Source organism: Eleutherodactylus coqui, chromosome 5 (assembly GCF_035609145.1).
Source record: "Eleutherodactylus coqui strain aEleCoq1 chromosome 5, aEleCoq1.hap1, whole genome shotgun sequence".
NCBI classification, from domain to species: Eukaryota; Metazoa; Chordata; class Amphibia; order Anura; family Eleutherodactylidae; genus Eleutherodactylus; species Eleutherodactylus coqui.
In genome coordinates, this window is record NC_089841.1 from 55,610,063 (window position 1) to 55,629,901 (window position 19,839).

The 19,839-nt window shown below is 40.2% G+C and overlaps 1 protein-coding gene across 1 annotated transcript; it reads right to left on the reverse strand.

Moving 5' to 3' along the window:
• Window positions 1–1,771: 1,771 nt before the first annotated feature.
• Window positions 1,772–5,389, reverse strand: RAX (retina and anterior neural fold homeobox). The gene is made up of 3 exons (XM_066601837.1): window positions 5,107–5,389; window positions 4,501–4,739; window positions 1,772–2,224 (listed from the first exon to the last, which is right to left on the reverse strand). The coding sequence occupies exons 1-3, from the start codon at window positions 5,387–5,389 to the stop codon at window positions 1,772–1,774; spliced, it is 975 nt and encodes a 324-aa protein (XP_066457934.1).
• Window positions 5,390–19,839: the final 14,450 nt, after the last annotated feature.

Here is a 19,839-nt window from a genome sequence, read left to right on the forward strand (position 1 = left end):
CTGCTGGTGGAGTCACTGTGTACATACATTACTTATCCTGTACTGATCCTGAGTTACATCCTGTATTATACTCCAGAGCTGCACTCACTATTCTGCTGGTGGAGTCACTCTGTACATACATTACTTATCCTGTACTGATCCTGAGTTACATCCAGTATTATACCCCAGAGCTGCACTCACTATTCTGCTGGCGGAGTCACTGTGTACATACATTACTTATCCTGTACTGATCCTGAGTTACATCCAGTATTATACTCCAGAGCTGCACTCACTATTCTGCTGGCAGAGTCACAGTGTACATACATTACTTATCCTGTACTGATCCTGAGTTACATCCTTTATTATACTGCAGAGCTGCACTCACTATTCTGCTGGCGGACACACTGTATACATACATTACTTATCCTGTACTGGTCCTGAGTTACATCCTGTATTATACTCCACAGCTGTACTCACTATTCTGCTGGTGGAGTCACTGTATACATACATTACTTATCCTGTACTGATCCTGAGTTACATCCTGTATTATACTCCAGAGCTGCACTCGCTATTCTGCTGGTGGAGTCACTGTGTACATACATTACTTATCCTGTACTGATCCTGAGTTACATCCTGTATTATACTCCAGAGCTGCACTCGCTATTCTGCTTTGTGGAGTCACTGTGTACATACATTACTTATTCTGTACTGATCCTGAGTTATATCCTCTATTATACTCCAGAGCTGCTGGTGCAGAATAGTGAGTGCAGCTCTAGAGTATAATACAAGATGTAACTCAGGATCAGCATTAGACAACTAATATATTCATAAACCTTTCGTACAGATTATGGTATATCTATATGTAATTTGCACATTGGTGTTCAAAGCAGGTGGAAAACATTAGGGGTCTTGTTGATTTTTTTCCTTCCATGGTGAAATTAGTAAACTGTGAATTTTTCAAAAAGTAACATAACCTTATTACCATTTCCAACAATCCCGTTATGCAGCTGAGAGTCATGTGCTTGCTATTTTACAAGACGGATGTTCTACTCACTGCTTGACCCCGGTGGGACGTCTTCGACAGTAGGTGAAGGGACTTTTTTGGGGATATCATCATATCAACAGACAACAGACATGGGAAATTCGAAATACAGCATTTAATGATCAGACGCACCCCTCCGCATATTTACATCTTCTGATATTCTTAAATACAAAAGTCATAGAAGTCGTTCATCCTACAGCCTAGAAAGAGCTACAACACTTTCCTGTTGCTTAATCAGCACTGAAATCTAAATAAACATTTTCCCAAAAATTTACAAAAAATTCGGTCAGTATAAATTAAAAATTACATTCAGCTGTTTCTTACTTATATCTGTTTGTGGAAAAGCTGGATGGAAACCAATATGGCAAACATAAATCCCACTCGTATCCCCGCTCTAAAGGCAGTCCTATTGGTTGTTACCTGGCTTTCCTAGAAACAGATATACTTATTAAGCAACTGAACAGAAAACTCACTGGTGATTTTGTTTTTTCTTATTTTTATGTTGGAATGGTTTTAAATCTGTAAACATGAAGTCATTTATTAAATCCAAAGTCCATAAACTCTATATAACATTGGAAGATATTGAATCCTAGCCGCAGCCTATTGGAAAATGGAGGGTGATTGATCAGAATAAAAAACAGATGATGATTTTGTGCTTGGCACATAATGTTCCTGTCCCAATAGTCCACATAGTCCATTAGTGTGAACGTATGAACACATTTCTGAGCCGGGTGCCCAGAAAGACCTGCATTATATGGTTTGCCAAGGTTTGCCAATAGATTGAATGTGTTCCTTTGCCTTCATCCTCAGTGCTGCTATACTTGTGTTTCTAGGGTCAACTTCTTCAAGAGGATATTTGTCCACAAAGTTGGCTCCGCACTGGTATGGAGGTGGTGGCCCCATGGAACCCAATGGTTGTAGAGCATGGCCAACAGGTGCAGTGTTCATGAAAGGTGGTGGGGTGTAACTGCCAGGAATACTTTGTTGGGTTGTCACAAATCCCGGTAGGGTCTGTAGGGTGGTGGTGTTGGACATGGGTGGAGTAAGCCAGGAATCTAGGGGCAGATTAGTACTGATGGTGCTCATGGTTGGAGGCTGTGGGGATCGGTTAAATGATAGAATTGGGGAGTCTTGAAGCTTCATAGACGTAACCTCCAATTTTTCTTGTCGTCTCCATTTGGCTCTTCTGTTCTGAAACCAAACCTGTAATAAACACAGAAAAAAATAAGAAAAATCAGTAAATAATAAAAGGCAGTAAATAAACTATAAATAGTATATACAAAAGTAACAGAGCTGGATTTGTCATTTAACTCTATGAGGAACTATTGTTTATCCATTGTGATCTGAAGCAACCGACAGAATAAAATCTGCACCTCTCATAATCTCAGCTCCGATTTGGCAACTTTGTGATTGTTTGAAAATAACCAAGTACGGCTTACAAACTCTGCTCTGCTATATCTGGAGCCAAATCAAGGCTGGTAGAGGCCCTTGGGCAATTATGTCATATAATGCGTGTCTCACAAGCGAGATATAAAGATATGGTAGAACTCAGTACATTTCCTTGATTTTTAAAGGACCCGGTGCCTATAAGTGCAGCTCCAATGATTGAGACGCTTACAACGCTACAGGTTTAATCAAAACAATAAACCTGTCACTCTGCATGGTATGAAAAAGTGAAAATCATAACATAGACTACTAATTGAACATTGTCTATTCTTATCACTCATAAGAGCAAGGTTGTATATCCGCAGACACTGAAGGCCAATATGTAAATGAGTTTTGTAAAACTTTTTTTAGTTTATCTTTTTTTTTCCTATTACTATTCTGTGGCCTATTATGTAATGAGTTGCTAAAACAGATGTGAAAAAAATAAAAATAAAGATAACTTAAAATTAAAATATAGAGTAATAGTAGAAATGTTAAAATACTAATAATAATTAGCATAAACACTCACTTTTTAAAAAGTTTTCAAAATCATGCGAAAGTTATTGGAACTTTTACAGGAATCAAACTTTATATTCTTATTTTCTAAAGCCTCAACCGCTCACAGTAAAGCATGAATACACGATCATTATTTAAATATTTTACACAGTTTAATTTATATATTATCTAATTTCTACCTAAAATTACTCTTCCATTGACAGCAAGTGAGTATAAGCACTTCTATAGGCGCTTCACTAAAGTCTTTTCACTATTTTTTAATAAAACTAATAATAAAGTCAATTTAATAATATTTTCGGGTTTTAATTTCTGAGCTTTAATTTTGTAAATGTATTACAAAAATGTAAAGATATTTTTATATATGTAATTATGTCATACATGGCATATACTGGTATATTGATATTTGGACTGCTCACAACAACTCATTTTCAAATTTTGTAATTAAGGTATTTTTTGTGTAATACAAAATTATATTTTTGTGTTTTTAATTGCGTAAATATTTATTAACACTTCCTTAACTATTACTGTGTTATTAGATATATCATGAATGATTCCATGGATACATTCCTACGAAGTTTGTAAATACATAATTTATTATGGAGAGAAAGTGAATTCCTATATATTAGAAATTAAAATGTGTTTATTAAATTAGTAACAGAAAAGGAGCAAAAGTTACAATTATATTTTCTAAGTAGATTAAATTGATTACTGATTTAAAAAAAATTCATTCAGTTGGAAATACAATATTCGATTTCATTCATAGAAATGTTCTAATTAAAGTAAAACATTTTTAATTATATATGTATGTCTGTATATATGGAATGATAGAATGATGTTGATAATGCATTTCCGTGTTACTTGATTGCACAAGCTTTGGATGTGTTAGTCCAAAGTAATTATGAACAACCTGATCATTACTACTTTTTTGTTACGGAATTACTATACTATAGATAGACATGCTTGAACTAGCATTTTCTTAGGACACAAGGATAATTATAGTACTGTATAGAATGCCAAGAATGGAAACGTTATCAAATTTCTGTAACAAACCTTTAAAGAGACAGAAAACATATATATATATATATATATATATATGTATGTGTGTGTATATAATATACTTGTGTGTGTTTTCTTAATACATTAATTTACTTTTGCAATGACTCTGCAAAAATTGTAGCATTTATATACTTTTTGATAAATGCATTTCCTAAACTCTATAGAAAATTCAAGAAAAAAACAATTGTGTAAAAAATAAGAATTTGTGTACTTGTCTAGTTTCTAAGCACAATGAATAAGGTTTGATGGTTTTATATGATTATTATGAAAGTTATCTTAATTTGTGTATACAACTTTCCATGAGATATATTCATCTCGCAGCCACCTGAGCGATCCCAACTAATTGTAGCCATCCTAATTAAATTACTCTTTAGCTCATGAGTAACATTGGCTTATAATTACTATAACTGGATTAGAAACATAACAATCCTTTTGATTTGCTGGGGGTTAGACGTTTAATAATCCAGCCAGTTTCATCTTACCTGGACTCTTACTTCTGGGAGGTTCACCTTCATAGCCAGCTCCTCTCTGCTGTATACATCTGGATAATGGGATTTTTCAAAAGCTCTCTCCAGCTCATGGAGTTGGTAAGTAGTGAATGTGGTTCGGTTCCTTCTGTGCTTCTTCTTGGGTTGTTCATCATCTGATAGTTTATGGTCGCTGTTATTTGCTGATAAGCCTGGGCTCAAGCACTCGCTGGACGTTTTGCTACAGTAGGCATCTGGAATAAGTTCAGAAGGTTCATATTATTGTGAGTTTACCCCTACAAGACACCAGTTCCCATCAGATTATTAGGTTCTTGGTCACTATATGATTACATGCTAAGTTTCAGTTACAAGGAACAATAAGAACTTAGAATTTGTGGTACTTTCAGGACCATATAAGGGTATTAGAATTCACCCAGGGTCTCGTCAATGTAACAACTACTTTATAGGTGGTCTCACAATGTGATCAAAGTTTGTAACTTCAACTATTAATAGCAAGCTCCTGTTTAATGTTCCCCAGTGACTATCAAAGTCAAAGATGCACATCTTGACTAACATACAAAGTGAGAACTCAACCATAGGTTTGTGTATCTAGTCACTTACCCCCATAGTTGTCCTCTTGCCTGTCTTCTAACTGGTTCTGCTGTGGTTGTATATCCTCAGCCATTTTGTGATGACAGTGTCTAGAGTTCCTCTTCTCAGCTTCCTTGCCATTCCTGGGACTGCCCTCTGGCTGGAATGAGCTCAGAACACTGTCCTCTTTGGAAAATCCTAAAATAGCCTCTATGCTGTGAAGCCTAGATGGGTTTCCGACTGGACTTCTCAGCAAGTGTCCAGAAAGAGAGAAGTTTCCTTCTGCCATGAGCGAAGGACTGTGGAGATGCATGGGGGTTATCTTTTTGTTATCTTACGTCTAAGTCTCCAATGGGTACAATGGTCTTTTTGATACTTTCCAAAGTATGTGAAAAAAAACTCTACAAGTCCATGAGTTTTTGGGTTTCTGAAGAGTTCCAAAGTTCTTGACGTCTCTTGTTTATGGTTCTTTGAAGCTTTTAAGCAGCAAACGTCTACTTCTAGATATAATACTATAAGGAATAGCAGTGTGCTAGCGTAGTTCAGCCACAACAGGCTGCAAATCTCCCTTAAGAAAGGCTGATTCCTCTAAGCTGGCTCCCAGCATCAGATCCTTCTGCTTGAGCTGTGGATGACTAGCTGTCCTTCAGGAGCAGAGGATCAGCTCCTTATGACCTCTCAGGAAGGAGTGACTCAGTCCCAGTTTGCTGAAGACTTTTAAAGTAATGTCTGTTCTTTGTGACTGTGTGTCAGCTGCCCCTGCTGTGCTCCTCTAAAGCTGTCACATCCCCACCACTAGCTGAGGCTTTGTGTTTATTATGTCCACTACCTGGATAAGAAGAAGATGCTCACTCAGGCTCCACCTCTCCCAAATCTCCATTCATCACTGTCCACAGAACTTAACTTCTAAACACAATGTTTGTTTAAATAGTTTACCCCCTTTTATTCTATGCGGCAGAGCTGACCATGTAACTAAACTCTTTGTGGCTGTACTTACTGTGACAATAATCCAGTAAGTTTACTGCAGTCCTATGTAAACGCCACTGATATCACCATAGGTTGTTTCAAAAGACAACCTCAATTACTTCTGAAAGCAACTTTATTAGAGATGATACAGTACAGCAGGTGGGTCATTGACAAGTGATGCTACAGCAGGGGTGGACATTGCTTAGGCTGACAGATGTCTCTAGGTAATTATCATAATGGTCTATTATAAATTATAAATTGGATTGATTAACATAATCAGCTTGTGCCATAAACAGCTTGTTTTCACACAATCTTTACAGAGGAGGTTAATAAGATTGAGCGTGTTCATTTACCTCATAGACTCAGATGAGGAGACCACCATGTGTTACATCTATCTATCTATCTATCTATCTATCTATCTATCTATCTATCTATCTATCTATCTATCTATCTATCTATCTATCTATCTATCTATCTCATTATTCTAATAACTATTTAGTCACCCACCTGTAATCCTTCTATATAATATCTATCATATCTATCAATCAACTAATATCTATGTAGCAATTTAACTCTAATCTGTCTACAGCTGTAACAAAATTGAACTGACCGCTGATAACTTGTTGCCAAAAGCCATTGAAAATCTATTGAAAAGGCAAGAAAAAGTTATATGCTACAGTTTATTTAAGTATGCTTTCACATGTGCGCTGAGGATTCCGCTTTCCTGCCCCATTTGTGGAGCAGAAAAGGGGAATCCACATGGCAGCACGGTTCTGTTTCTGGACGGAACCATATTGCACCAGGCGGACCCAATTGACTATAATGAGTTCCGCCTGCTTTCTGCCCAGTTGGCTGGTTTCTGGACTGAAGTAAAAGTGCTGCATGCAGTGCTTTTTCTTCCGGTATTTCTAACCGATCTGTGACAGAACCTCCGGCTGGAGGTTCCAATGCAGATGTAAAGCCATCATAACATATTAAATGTCTAGTTACATATTGCTACATTTGTGCCTTCCTGGAATCAGAGCAAGCAGAATCTATCTATCTATCTATATATCTATCTCTATCTATCTCATATCTATCTCTATCTATCTCATATCTATCTATGTCTATCTATCTATCTATCTCTATCTATGTATCTCATATCTATCTTTATCTATCTCATATCTATCTATCTATCTATCTCATATCTATCTATCTATCTATCTATCTATCTATCTATCTATCTATCTATCTATCTATCTATCTATCTATCTATCTATCTATCTATCTATCTATCCTTATACCACTACACATTTTTATACTTTATTACTTCAATGGCTTAAGTATTATGTATCTAGATCAATCCATTGCACATATGCAGCTGTAGATTACAAAAAGAATAAAAAGTATCATTCTGTCCTCTATTTGTATGAACGTAGAGCTGCAGCAGAGGAGACATCACTCTGTAAGGAAAGCCTGGGTATGTCCTTGCAAGAAATGTTACCGGGTGCTAGGAGGGAGGGAAGGACTGTTAATAGGAAAGAGGGTTTTACTTAGGTTATATAATGCACTGTGCATGGAAAGAAATATCACATAGGATATTATTATTATTATTATTTGACTGTTGTATTTACACTCTAGCTTCTAAGAATAAACAGTTTATTTGGTCAAATTAATAATTGATAACAATATTAATAATTAATAAGATCAATCTGATCGTCTGAACTGCAAATGAATAATACTGTGATTTTTTGTTTTATTAGAGCTATTATTATTTAAATAGTATACACATTTAGAATAATACATTTAGAATAAAAATAAATTATACAAAAAGCTCATTAATAGTAATAAATTCAAAAAATGATCAAATAATCATGATGATGTTAGTAATAATTATAATAACACAAATAGTGGCAGAATTAATAATAATAGCTTTCAGTAATCTGGATACTACTTATTCAGTGTTCAAAGAGTTGAAAACTTTTAGGTATGTTTTACTTCTTATCAATAGTAGGAAACAAACCTGTCTTATTATTTGTCCTTTTAGTATTATTGTTATTTCTACTGTCAGGATGTGAATATAAAGGCGGCAATTTATCATCAAAGAGATTTTTTATGCTGCTTTTCTGGTAGCTTTTTTCTCTAATGCCACACATTAATGAAATATCGCATGAGTTTGATACATTTGTCACATCTTTATATAGTTATAGAGATGTGGAGTCACTTTAAACGCCACCGAAAAACAATTTGCTTGAGAAAGGCCCCTTTATATGCTGTTGGGCTGAAACGTGTTGCATTTTATACCCTTCTGGATTAAGCTGTTTGTGTGCTACCGAGTTTGTCCTGCTATTTTGGAGCTTCACCATGGGACACCTGTCTGATGTATACTAAATACTGCTGTCTTGGATTGGGGGGGGGGGGGGGGCACTCAGCAGAGGCCCTCCCCCCTGTAAAGTAAGTCTATCCTGATATCACATACATAGATTGGATATTTGCTGGAGCGCTAAGGGCTTTTTATGGTATTATACCTATCCTTAACCCTTTGAATGCCACCCAGCTACTGGATTGCAACTATTCTTGAATTTCTCTGAAAACCTCACTTCGCTCAAACTCCGCCCCCTTTTCAAGACACTTTTGAAAGGATGAGTGCAACAAAGGTGCAACGTACACCAGAATTTTCGGCATAACACCAGTGATAAACTTGCCCTATTGTATATTGAAATAAGTGGAGAGTTGGTATTGGAATGTCTAAAATATCTGAATTTGGGTTTTTACAGATTTTCTTTTATTGTATATTGTATTAATATTAACCCCTTCACACCCCAGGTCATGCATTTACATCCTGGACTTGTGGGGTTTGTCTGGAGCAGGATGGGGAGCTGATCCCGCTCCACACATGGCGGTTGCTGGCTGTCTTTTACAACTGACACTTACTCGCAACAGCTGCGATCAGAACTCATGCTGATCGGAGCTGTTAACCCTTTAAATGCCACTGTTAACTTTGACAGAGGCATTTAAATGCCTCAGTCAGTGCTAAAGGGTCCCAAACAGCACCCCTGCAATGAGATTGCAGGATGCCGTTTGGTTCCGTTGGCAGCCTGGGGCCTTCAGAAGGCCACCAGGACTTCCATGGATAAATTCCTAACATGGCATGCCTGTGGCAAAATTTGATAGACTGGCTGCTAAAATAAAGTATAATGTAATACTGTGGCATTACATTCTACTGTGTGAGTGATCAAGCAATCACAAGTTCAAGTCCCCTATGAGGACTAAAAAATGTAAAAATAAGTAGAAAAAAGGTTTTATTAATTATTAGGGCTCAGTCACACGAGCATTTTTTTTTCACGCATATATAGGTGCGATTTTAAATTGCATCTATATAGAACCGATGGTTTCCAAAGGAAGCGGTCACATGTGCGAATTTTACATATGCTTAAAATTCGCACCTGCAAAAGATAGAACATATGGCTGTCAATTGACACTGTCACGTGATTTTTTCACGCATGCAGTGCATTTTTTTTCATGCGCCTATACACGTGCGTAAAAATTGCTCATGTGACAGAGCCCGTAGAAAGGCAAAGTAAAAAAATCTGTTTCCCATATTTATGATGAAAAATCTAAATAAAAAAAGCATATTTCATATGACCGTGTTCACGATAGTCTTATCTGGCAAAGTAACGCATTATTTATTCCACATGGTAAATGTCATCAGAAAAAAAAATACACACCAGAATTGTGTTTTTTTTTCTTTTTGGTCACCCTGTCTCCAAAAACAAATCTAATAGAAAGTGATCAAAAAGTCACATGAACTCCGAAGTAGAAACAATAGAAACTACAGGACGTCCTGCAAAAAATGAGGCAGCACACAATTATATCAACGGAAAAATAAAAAATATATGGCTATCAGAAGATGGCGGCAGAAAATATGGCGGAATTGCGTTATCTTTCCACTTCACTCCCCTTAGAATTTTTTTAAAGTTTTTCAATACATTATATGGTACATTAAGTAGTACCATTGAAAAATACAACTTGTCCCACAAAAGTCAAGCCCTCAGACAGCTACATTGATAGAAGAATAAACGCGTTATGATTTTTTGAAAATGGGGAAGAAAAAACTGAAATGAAAAGCAAGGGCCATGTCATTAAGGGGTTAAAGTTATTTTTCCAACATCCTATGTTTCGGAGGCTATACTCCTCTCCTGTCTGTTGCTTTGCCATTTAATATAATATGTCCCTGAGAAAAGACGGCGCTGCCCAGGAGAGCGGAGCGACTGGAGGGAAGGCTTGGGCCTTTTGTACAGGGATGTCTAGAGTGGATAAATAGCATTGTGTGGTCACCACAAGACTCTGATGGCTGCCAGCTGCGGGCCATTGTTGCCATGTGCACTGCTCAATAACAACGATTTACGTAGTGAATGAGGCTCACAACCTATCAGGCTGCCTCATGTCACTACAGACCACTGAATATATATACATAGCAGAACTTCTATTGTTCTGGGCTTCTAGTGACCAACTATACCAAGGACCTACATGGATGAGTACTTTATACTCAGATACAGTATAAGGTTCTTAAGTGTTAAGAAACATTGTACTCTCCGAATCACTGAATGCTTTCTTCTTACATCTTCTGGGGATAATTAGAGGGGCATTCTGGAGACTTAGGGTTTTTTCAAATTTTCACCCATCCACTAGATAGATGAAAACTGACAGATCGAGGGGGGTCCAACTGCTAGGACCCCCAACGATCATGAGAAGGGAGATCCAGTTGGTCTGCAAAGGAATGGAATGGAGGTCTCACGGGCGCACCGCCGTTTCTTTTATTTTAATGAGAGTGCCAGAGATTACCAGACACTTGAATTCAGCTATCTCCACAACTCTCATAGAAATTAATGGAAAGGTGGTGTGACGGTGTGACCTCCATTCCCCTGGAGACTAATCAGACTATCAAACTACTAATGACCACTTGTCTGTAGTATGTGAGTGAATGCTTCTGATGCTCCGCCCCTGGTAACGTCATCGCTCCCCCCACCTGGTGACGCCATCAAAGGTTCTACAACATATATAAAACACAGAAGAGTCTGACCAACAGAAGAACAACACAGTTGCGGCTCTTGAAAGGGAAGGATAAAAATAACACAATGAGAATACAACTAAGCTGTTATTATCTCAGAAGACACAACTCAGCAGTCCTGACAGAAGACAACAACCTACCATCACCACAGAGATCCAGTGGGCTGAAAGACCTGTGGTGATGTCACTGCTGTGGGAGGAGCCAAGCTGTTTGTAATGTGTGGAGTGTAGTAGAGCTGTGTGTGTGCATGTACCATGTAGCAGAGCTGTGTGTGTGCATGTACCATGTAGCAGAGCTGTGTGGCGCATTGCGCCACCAGAAACACTGATACTATAGTTTCCTACACAAGTTTGCAGTCCTGACAGAACACATTGACCTACCACCACCACAGAGATCCGGTGGGCTAAAGGACCTGTGGTGACTTCACTGCAGTGGGAGGAGACAAGCTGTGTTTGTCTTTTGTGGTAATCAAGCTACTGTGAGAGTGATGTGCCACCAAAAACACTGCTACTATAATGTCCTTATAATTACATGTCTTTCTTGAAGTAGATGGGGGTTTCAGATGTCGGACCCCCATCAATCTACCAATTTTCACCTATCCATTGGACGGGTGAAAACGTACAGAAAAATTAAGTTGACAAGAGACCCCTTTAACAAGTACCTTAACAGTCACATATTAATTATCCCCAGTGATTTACTAATTATAAGAGCACCTGTTGTTAAAACTATGCATGAAATATGTTGTCTGTCGCTTTTATGCTCTCTGAAGTTGTCCAAACACATTAGACTGAACTCGTCAGGATCTGCAAAACATATAATGTGTATGGTGGCCTCTTCAACACCACCACAGATGCAACTTGACCTAAAGCATTTTAAATCATCCCTCCAGTAAGTGTCATCACAATCTCCCAAAATTGCTGAATGTGCAGAACAGCTTGTTATGTTTTATGGCAGTAGTACTCATGGGCAGAACATCGTGCTTCTTATGGCGTTGTATCTATAGCCATCAGCTTGTAGTACGAAGATAGCCCTTCATAGGGTTGTGTATCAATGGATGTGCTGCCATGAATGTGTTTTAAATGTTTCTTTTACCAAGATGATACTTCATAGAATAGGAGGCTCTACTACCAAGAGTGTGCCATAAGATGTAATGTCTGGCTTTCCTCAGGCACCAGGGCTCGGGTGTGACTGCTAACACTGCACAACCAAAACGTCTTCCATGATATTATTCCCGAGCCAAAGTATATCTTCATAGGGTAATATATCTGTGATTCTGCAACCAAGGTAGATGATCTGTACATAAAATTTCCTATTGCCTGTGTTCCCCAACCTCTGCACCTCCTGTACCACCCTCAACCCATTTGTGTCTAACCCAATGTATCTCACATTGTAATTGTTGTATTGTTTTGCATTTATCTTCATGGGGTAGTGTATCAATGATGTGGAGGGAAATGCCACAAAAGGACCACAACAAGAGTATTCTCAAATTGGAAAAAAAAAAAAAAATGTATGCTCGGGAAAAATCTGTTGAAAATTAGAGAGTCCAGGCAAGGACAAGAAGTCATGCAGAAACTTAGTACTTTTAGTAAAGAATATGCGGCCTCATGGAGGCTTCATATGGTGATATGCAGAGTCCTACAGTTTTGTAAGACAGACTTCTGGGACTAACAAAATCTAATGGCCATGGAATGTTGTAAGATTAAAAATAAGCCATACCCCCCTCTTTAAATGGCTTACCAGTCCAGCGCAGGAGCTCCAGTGTCATAACTGCTCAGCTGATCATTGACTTCAGCGGTAATACTCCCATGAATGGTACATGAGCACTAAAGTCAGTGATTGGCTGAACAGTCACGCATACATTGAATAACATATGATCGCTGCAGCTTCTTCCAGGATCGAAGAGGTGGGGACTGGGTCTTTTGCACTGTACCGGGGGCCATTTAAGGATGTGAGTATGGCTTATTTGTTTTAATTTTACAACATTCCCTGCCTATTATTTTTTTTTTCCCCTAGAAAACCCCTTTAACTTTGGACTCATAGTTAACAGCGGAGTCCCTTGTTATCAACTAATTTGGCCAGGGCAAGATGGCCCATATGGGCCTGACTTTGAAGTCCACTGCATTGCACAACTCAAACCACGTGAAAGTTGCTTGCCTCAATTCAGTCCCCACAACTCTCATACAAATGGTGGCATTTAGAATCTGAGTCATATGGGCCCCAAATATGGGGTATATTAAAAATCTATGCATCTATACTGTACATACTTGTGCTCAGTCGAGTAAGGTTTTGTTAATGCAGGTCTTGATAGGGTTTTCAATGGGATAAGCCACCACTATGATTACAATAGATACAAAGTTCTTCACGTGTCGTCATTTGTAATAATTACCCATTAAAACACGAGTGGCGGACAAACTTATGCGATTCCCCGAGAGAGAACGGTTTTAGAGTTTCATGAAGCAAATCTATATTAATGCAATCCTTCTTTACTTGTTTTCCAATTAGCTTAATTGAATTCAGATTGCTTGAGAGTGGGCAACAGAGACGTTTAGCTTGATGGGATGACAGTCCTGAGCTGAAATGATCCTATTAGCTGCAAGAATGCAAATCCCAGTTACCTCCAGCTTGTCCCATGTGACTCAGCCCTGCTAATCTGCCCTTTCCAGTTACTTTCCGTTATCTGGGATATTCTGCTGGTTTCCCTTTCATACACTTTGCACTGTCTTATTAACTCATACCTGTTACATTGCTAACTTTAACTCTACATCTATATAAAAGCTGTTTTATCAGATAACATATGTTTTTCAGTGGATGGTTATTTGGGATGAGTATCCCTTTAACTGTTAAAGAGCAATAGCACCAATTTTAAAAATAACATGGCACCAGGTCTACAACATGTTAAAGGAGATCGTTCACCAAATGCAGTAGTGCTGGATAAAGTTCACAGATTAGGTGCCAGCCCAATTAGACCTGACCACAGTCTTTGTAATGTATAGGAATGAAAACACTTAGACACCCCTCTCATGGTTGTTTGTGTAGGACGTGATGATTAATGGTTAGTTAAGGGCTCATTCACATGGACGATTTTCTGCAGCAAAGTTACATGCGTCAAAAAATCTCAACTAAAAGAACCAATGGCTTCCTATGGAAACCTTCAGATGAATGATTTGTAGCTGTGTCAAAAAAATCACAACAAAAGCATAGGACATCAGTGGCATAATTCAGTGACTGAAATTCCCTGCTGCGTGAAAAAATAGGCCTTGACCTATCTTTTGGCAGAAAATCGCAGAAGTCACCATAGATTCCTATGGGAGACTATGTGAGCCGGACAGCAAAGGCAGATGAAGGGATTTCCCAGCAGCAGAGAGTGAGCAATAAATGAAAGCCCTAGGGGAACCTCCTTCTTCTCTGCGGGGCTTCCCTTCATCTCCCCTACAGGGGGACCCCCTCTTTCCCTGCTACGGGGGAACTCCTCCATCTCCCCTGCAGGGGGACCCCTCTTTCTCTGCTATGGGAGGATTCCTCCCCTGTCTCCCCGCTGCTGGGGAATTCCTCTAGCCCCACTGAGATGAAGGGAAGCCCTGCGGAGAAGAGGGTTCCCCCGAGGCTTTCCTTCATCGCTCTCTCTCCTCCCGGGACAGCAGCACTTTCTGTATGTAACATGCAGCTCCCAATTGTGTGAATGGGTAGTTTCACCGCAAATTAAGCTCAGGACTTGACAGTGGGAAATTGTCCATTTACGCAATTTTAATAGATTTAAGCCACCTGCACACGGGCGGAAATCCCGCGGCGGGATTATCCGCGGGATTTCCGCCACTGAAAGCCTGAATAGGAGTGCATTACAATATGCACTCCTATGCAGACGGCCGCGGTTTGGCCGCACGAAATGTCGCGCAGGAAACAAACCACGGCATGTCCTATTTCTGTGCGGGGCTCGCAGAGCCTCGCACAGAAACGTCACTCACCCGGCTGCCGGCTCCGGTCTGCGCATGCGCCGGCTGCCCACACATGAAAGAGCCGGGGCCGCCAGGCGCGGGTGAGTACGCGCTCCTCCCTGCAGGCGCTGGGGTCGGGTCCCGCGACGAGAATTCTCGCCGCCGGATCCGACCCGCCCGTCTGCAGGTGGCCTAAGTCACAATTTTTTTGCATGGCTAACTCCTGCATAATTTTGATGTCCGTGTGAATGAGCCCTCATTGAATTTTCTCAGCAATTAAGCCATAGACAAGCAGACATATCAGTGGGGTAGAGCTCCTGCTGCAGCCAGTTGCTTTACAGGAAAAAAGAAAACTCTTATCTAAAGTTTGTTAAAAGAAGGGGGGGGGGGGGGTTCGAATATCTGATTTCCTTAGACATATGGAAAAAAAAATAGGATGAAAGTTTAGGAGCCAATGAGCTTACCTTTACACACTTTATTTCACATGAGATTATATTAATATCACTGTTTCTTTAAAAAATTGTTTTATTTTCGACCCCTTTATGTCTATGCTTAAAGATGAGTACCCTTCTCCTGCCACCCAAGTGGGTATCAAATGTGGCATAGTTTGCAAGATAGGCTAGGGGGAGAAGCTATTGCATGCCCGCGGCCCTAATCAAATGGATTGTAAGTCACACATAAGGATGTGGTGCTACTTGGGGAGTAGCATTCTGTGACAGACTAATCATCATCCACAGTTCTTGCAAGACTACTCTGGGGATCCCTATCCTGTTGATGACGTTGCCCTGTATTGTAGGGACCGAAAGGTGGCAGAAAACAAACATACAAAAGCACCTATAAAAGGCTTCAGAAGCAGAGCAACGGTCTCTCCGGAGCATGCGAATTGTGGTGAAGCTTGATGTTCCTAAAGGATTTGGTTTTATTTGGGACATTGAACTTCAAGATGCTGTATTCGTACATTGGAGGGCCACCTCAAAACCCAAGCATCCTTTGGACTGAATGAACTGCTGGGTGAGGTGCACGTCTACTACATTGCAAGGGCCCAGAGGGATCTGGGCAGCCAAGACCCTTTTGGGGAATCAATGGGAGGAGACGAAAGCATCGGAGACTGAGGGACCGAACTATATCAATGTCGCTGTTTCTTTAAAAAATGTGTTTATTGTCTGGGTTGCATGGAGGCATGAAGTGCAGGGGTCAGGCCTCATGTGAGGAAGCATGAACCAAAGATGATATAACAGGGTACTCTGTCAAGGAGTGTTTGGTTAGTGATGAAGTTTGCACTTGCGAAGAGACTCTCCTTGGCTGCTGCTTGCGCTGGGATGGTGTGAGCATAAGAGATGGTCCACAAAATATTGTGCTCTACGAAAGTAGCTCCGGGGTGTCTGCCTAGGTAACAGAGCTGAGAGATGGGAATACCTTCCGAGAGAGGGGGAGATTCTGTTTATCTGCTCTGGCTACAACTTCAGTAGCTAAACCAAAAAGATGCCTCATAGAAAGAGATCTTGCAGTGAGTGCCCACTGCCTGCAACAGCTGAGACTGCTCACCTGTTTCTGACTTGCGAATAAAGTTAAGCCAAAATGCAACATCAGTCTGCTTCCTCCTGTTGGATGCTAATCTGAACTATCTGTGACTGAGCTTACCTCTTACAACAGGGTCCACCATGTGTCAGGATTATGGGAAACCCATGGTAGAGGTGCCAGTAGCTACATCCTCTCACTTCCATTAGCAGACTTCTCCCGTGCTGCACCCACTGACTCTGTGAAACTCACTCACTGCCCAGGTTCATTGGATTTGCTTCTGCTTGAGCATGTATTTCTATTGTCTGGGGCAGAGGGGATTAAGCAGCTGCTAAAAACATGTAGCTTAATTTATCAACCAGTTGAACACAGGACTGGGTATGTTAAGATCCAACATGCTGCACTTTGTTTTCCCCAACAGAAGAGAGAGGGAGAAGAAGTGTATCAATTTCTGATGAAATCCATGATATATTAGGTTTTCAGTTGCAAAAAAAAGTAAGTAAGCCCTTTGGCATGACCTGGATTTCTGCACTGATTACTAACAACATGTGGTCTGATTGCTGTCTATTCTACAATTACAGCCAAACACAATGTAACTAATATCACATAGACATTGTATCATTCATGTTTGTTATTGAGCACACTCAGTAATCATACACAGTGCAGGGAAAAAAACGAAGGCTGCCTGTCCACGGGCGTTGCGGTAACTCGCGGAGATCTCCGCTGACAGATAGGCTCACCGCGAAGAATCGCAGCAATTTGCAGCATGCTGCGATTTGCCGGCCGCAAAGTCTGATGGAGGGGCAACATGGTTTGGGGCTTTAGTAGAGGGAAAGTCATGGTTTGGGGCTGTTTTACTGTCTCAAAACAAAGCACACAAGTAAATCAATCAATGACTAGTTGAAAAAAAGGTTTGTATTTTGGAATGGCCAAGCCAGAGTCCTGGCTTTAACCCTATCGAGTTGCGTGGCATGACCTAAAGAGGGCTGTGCACACAAGGCACCCCAGAAATATTGATGAACTGAAGCACACTTGTGCAACTGCCCATGCTGGGTTCAGAAAGCACATTTTCAGTGACATTCCCCGAGTCATTCTTTTCATTCTCATCTTTGTCCCCTTCACTATATACAGCTCTTACCTGACATATAAAACCAGATCTGAAATTTAACCTCGGACATTTCTTCTGTTCTACAAAAATTTCCATTATGTAGAAATGTTATACCTTGATCTTTAAATGTCCTGTTCTCACAAAAAAAGACCTTCAGATATCATGAATTTCAGGGTCAGCATATACAGGAAGCACACAGAACAATCTGAAGAGGGTCATATGAATTACTTATACTTGAAATCTGTTGGCTGGGAGTGCATCCTCTATGAATGAGGAGGGAGCATATGTAAAAAAAAAACTTGATGAGCAGCTTACTACATCACTTCTCAGAACTTTCTTGATGGCACTGTAAAGGGGGTATAGTTTATTGCCATTTAATGGTAGTAGTATGATATTGTATTCTTTGTAACAATACTGTCTCATTAAGAGGGGACAGAAATAGAGCAACACAGCTGAGCAGGAAGAAGAAACAGAAGTTGAGAGAGATGCTTCGTGCAGGACAGAGGTTGAAGCAGGAGTCTCTCTTGCTATACTGCAGTCTCACAGATACAGTGCTAAGGATAGTTCCTTCTGGGAGATAGAGATGCAGCTGCTGAGAAGCTTGCAGAGTTGGCAGAGAGCAGCTAAGCTGTAGACGGAGGCGAAAGGCAGTCTCTCCCAGTTTGTGTAGCAGTCACAGTCCTACGGTGAGCGTCCTCTGGGAAAAGAGTAAAAGGCAAGTTAGAGAAAGTCAAGACACCTGAAAGGGTGAAGGAGCAGCTTCTCCATTCCCTCCGACGATGCCGAACCCACAGCAGCAGGCCTGAAGGACAGTCATCTAGCCGTAGATTTGTTACAGGCATCATGTGCTAATGGACCTAACGACTGTTTAGTGAGACCATGATCGTTTATTGCTGATCCCTGTCAACCAGGCTAGGATTATGATTAACAGCCGTTCATGCGGACTCTTGAACTTTATTGATAGACTGAGATACCCTGGATTACCAAAGTATTGTTTGTTAACAATGGCGACTCCTGAGCCCTATGTTCGTCAGGTTAACATTGACCTGGAAAACCAAGAAAGCCTCCTGTTCCTTACATCACTTCACAAAAGATGGCAAGTATAATACAACTGGATATTCAGATGGGAAGATGGAACAGTACCTCTACAATACCTCTGCCTATTGGAAGGCAGCAGTCCTGCAAGTCAATGTCAGACTCTTTAACAAGTCTTGTAACAATGACTGGGAACTGTAAGCTAAAGCCAGACTCTTCTCCAGAAGGAGAAGACAACCATGTACAGACAGACTGTTTCCAGGTGATTGGCCCTCACCAGTATACAGCAGGTTCCTGGCTTAGCTAGTGAGAGGTCTATAGATGTGGGTCAGTAAGGGTATTGTTTCACCCTAGGCCCACATCTATAGACCTCTCACTAGCCAAGCCAGGAACCTTCTGCACACTGATGAGGGGAGATCACCCTGAAACAGCTCTCGGTTTTCTCATTTTGGGGAAGATTCTGGCTTTGGCTCACAATTCCTAGTCATGGTTACAAGGCTTGTTAAAAAGAATGACTTGCAGGAATGCTGCCTTCCAATACGTATAGAGGTATAGTTTCATCTTCTCGTTTGCATATTTCCCAGAGGAGCATACATGGTCTAATAAGTCTCCTCCCACCTTCTAGGTGCTCTCCCTAAGGAGAAACGATACCCTAATATAACTGAGGCACAGCTATGCTGAATTCTAAAATGTTTACCATTCTAGTTTAGGAGAAGAGGACGTGGGGTATTCCTAATTCAGCGTGTGCAAATGGACCGACTAATAATCACTTAACTTGTACGTGGCATAATAAGGGTTAATTTCATGTTTCTTCACTCCTCACCCTCACTTGGCTCCTGTCAATGGCATTTCATTAAGGTGAATGGGTTACAATTGTTACATGCAAATACTGTATGTGGTTGTGCTCATTAGACGCATCACTTAATTTGAAAGGGATTAAAGGGGTTTAGTTGTTAATCACTTTGCGCTAATCCCTCAGACACCTATTAAACAAGCCGGTTCTACCTCTTTACCGTTGTTACTAAGCAACACCTGTATATCGGGTCTGCTTAACAATGTGAAAAACGTACATTTACAAATGTGATCTGACACTGCAGTCGCCTCCAGACGTCCGTCCGCAGGAATTAGGTAAACAGTTCCCTATAGTTTATCAA

What these genes read in the sequence shown, in the direction of transcription:
- RAX (XM_066601837.1), bottom strand. Translation starts at nt 5,389, where the DNA reads ATGCATCTCCACAGTCCTTCGCTCATGGCAGAAGGAAACTTCTCTCTT. An exon ending in GCAAGAGGACAACTATGGGG is followed by an intron (nt 4,740 to 5,106) that starts GTAAGTGACTAG and finishes AACTTATTCCAG; the next exon opens with ATGCCTACTGTAGCAAAACG. An exon ending in TCCCAGAAGTAAGAGTCCAG is followed by an intron (nt 2,225 to 4,500) that starts GTAAGATGAAAC and finishes TGTTTATTACAG; the next exon opens with GTTTGGTTTCAGAACAGAAG.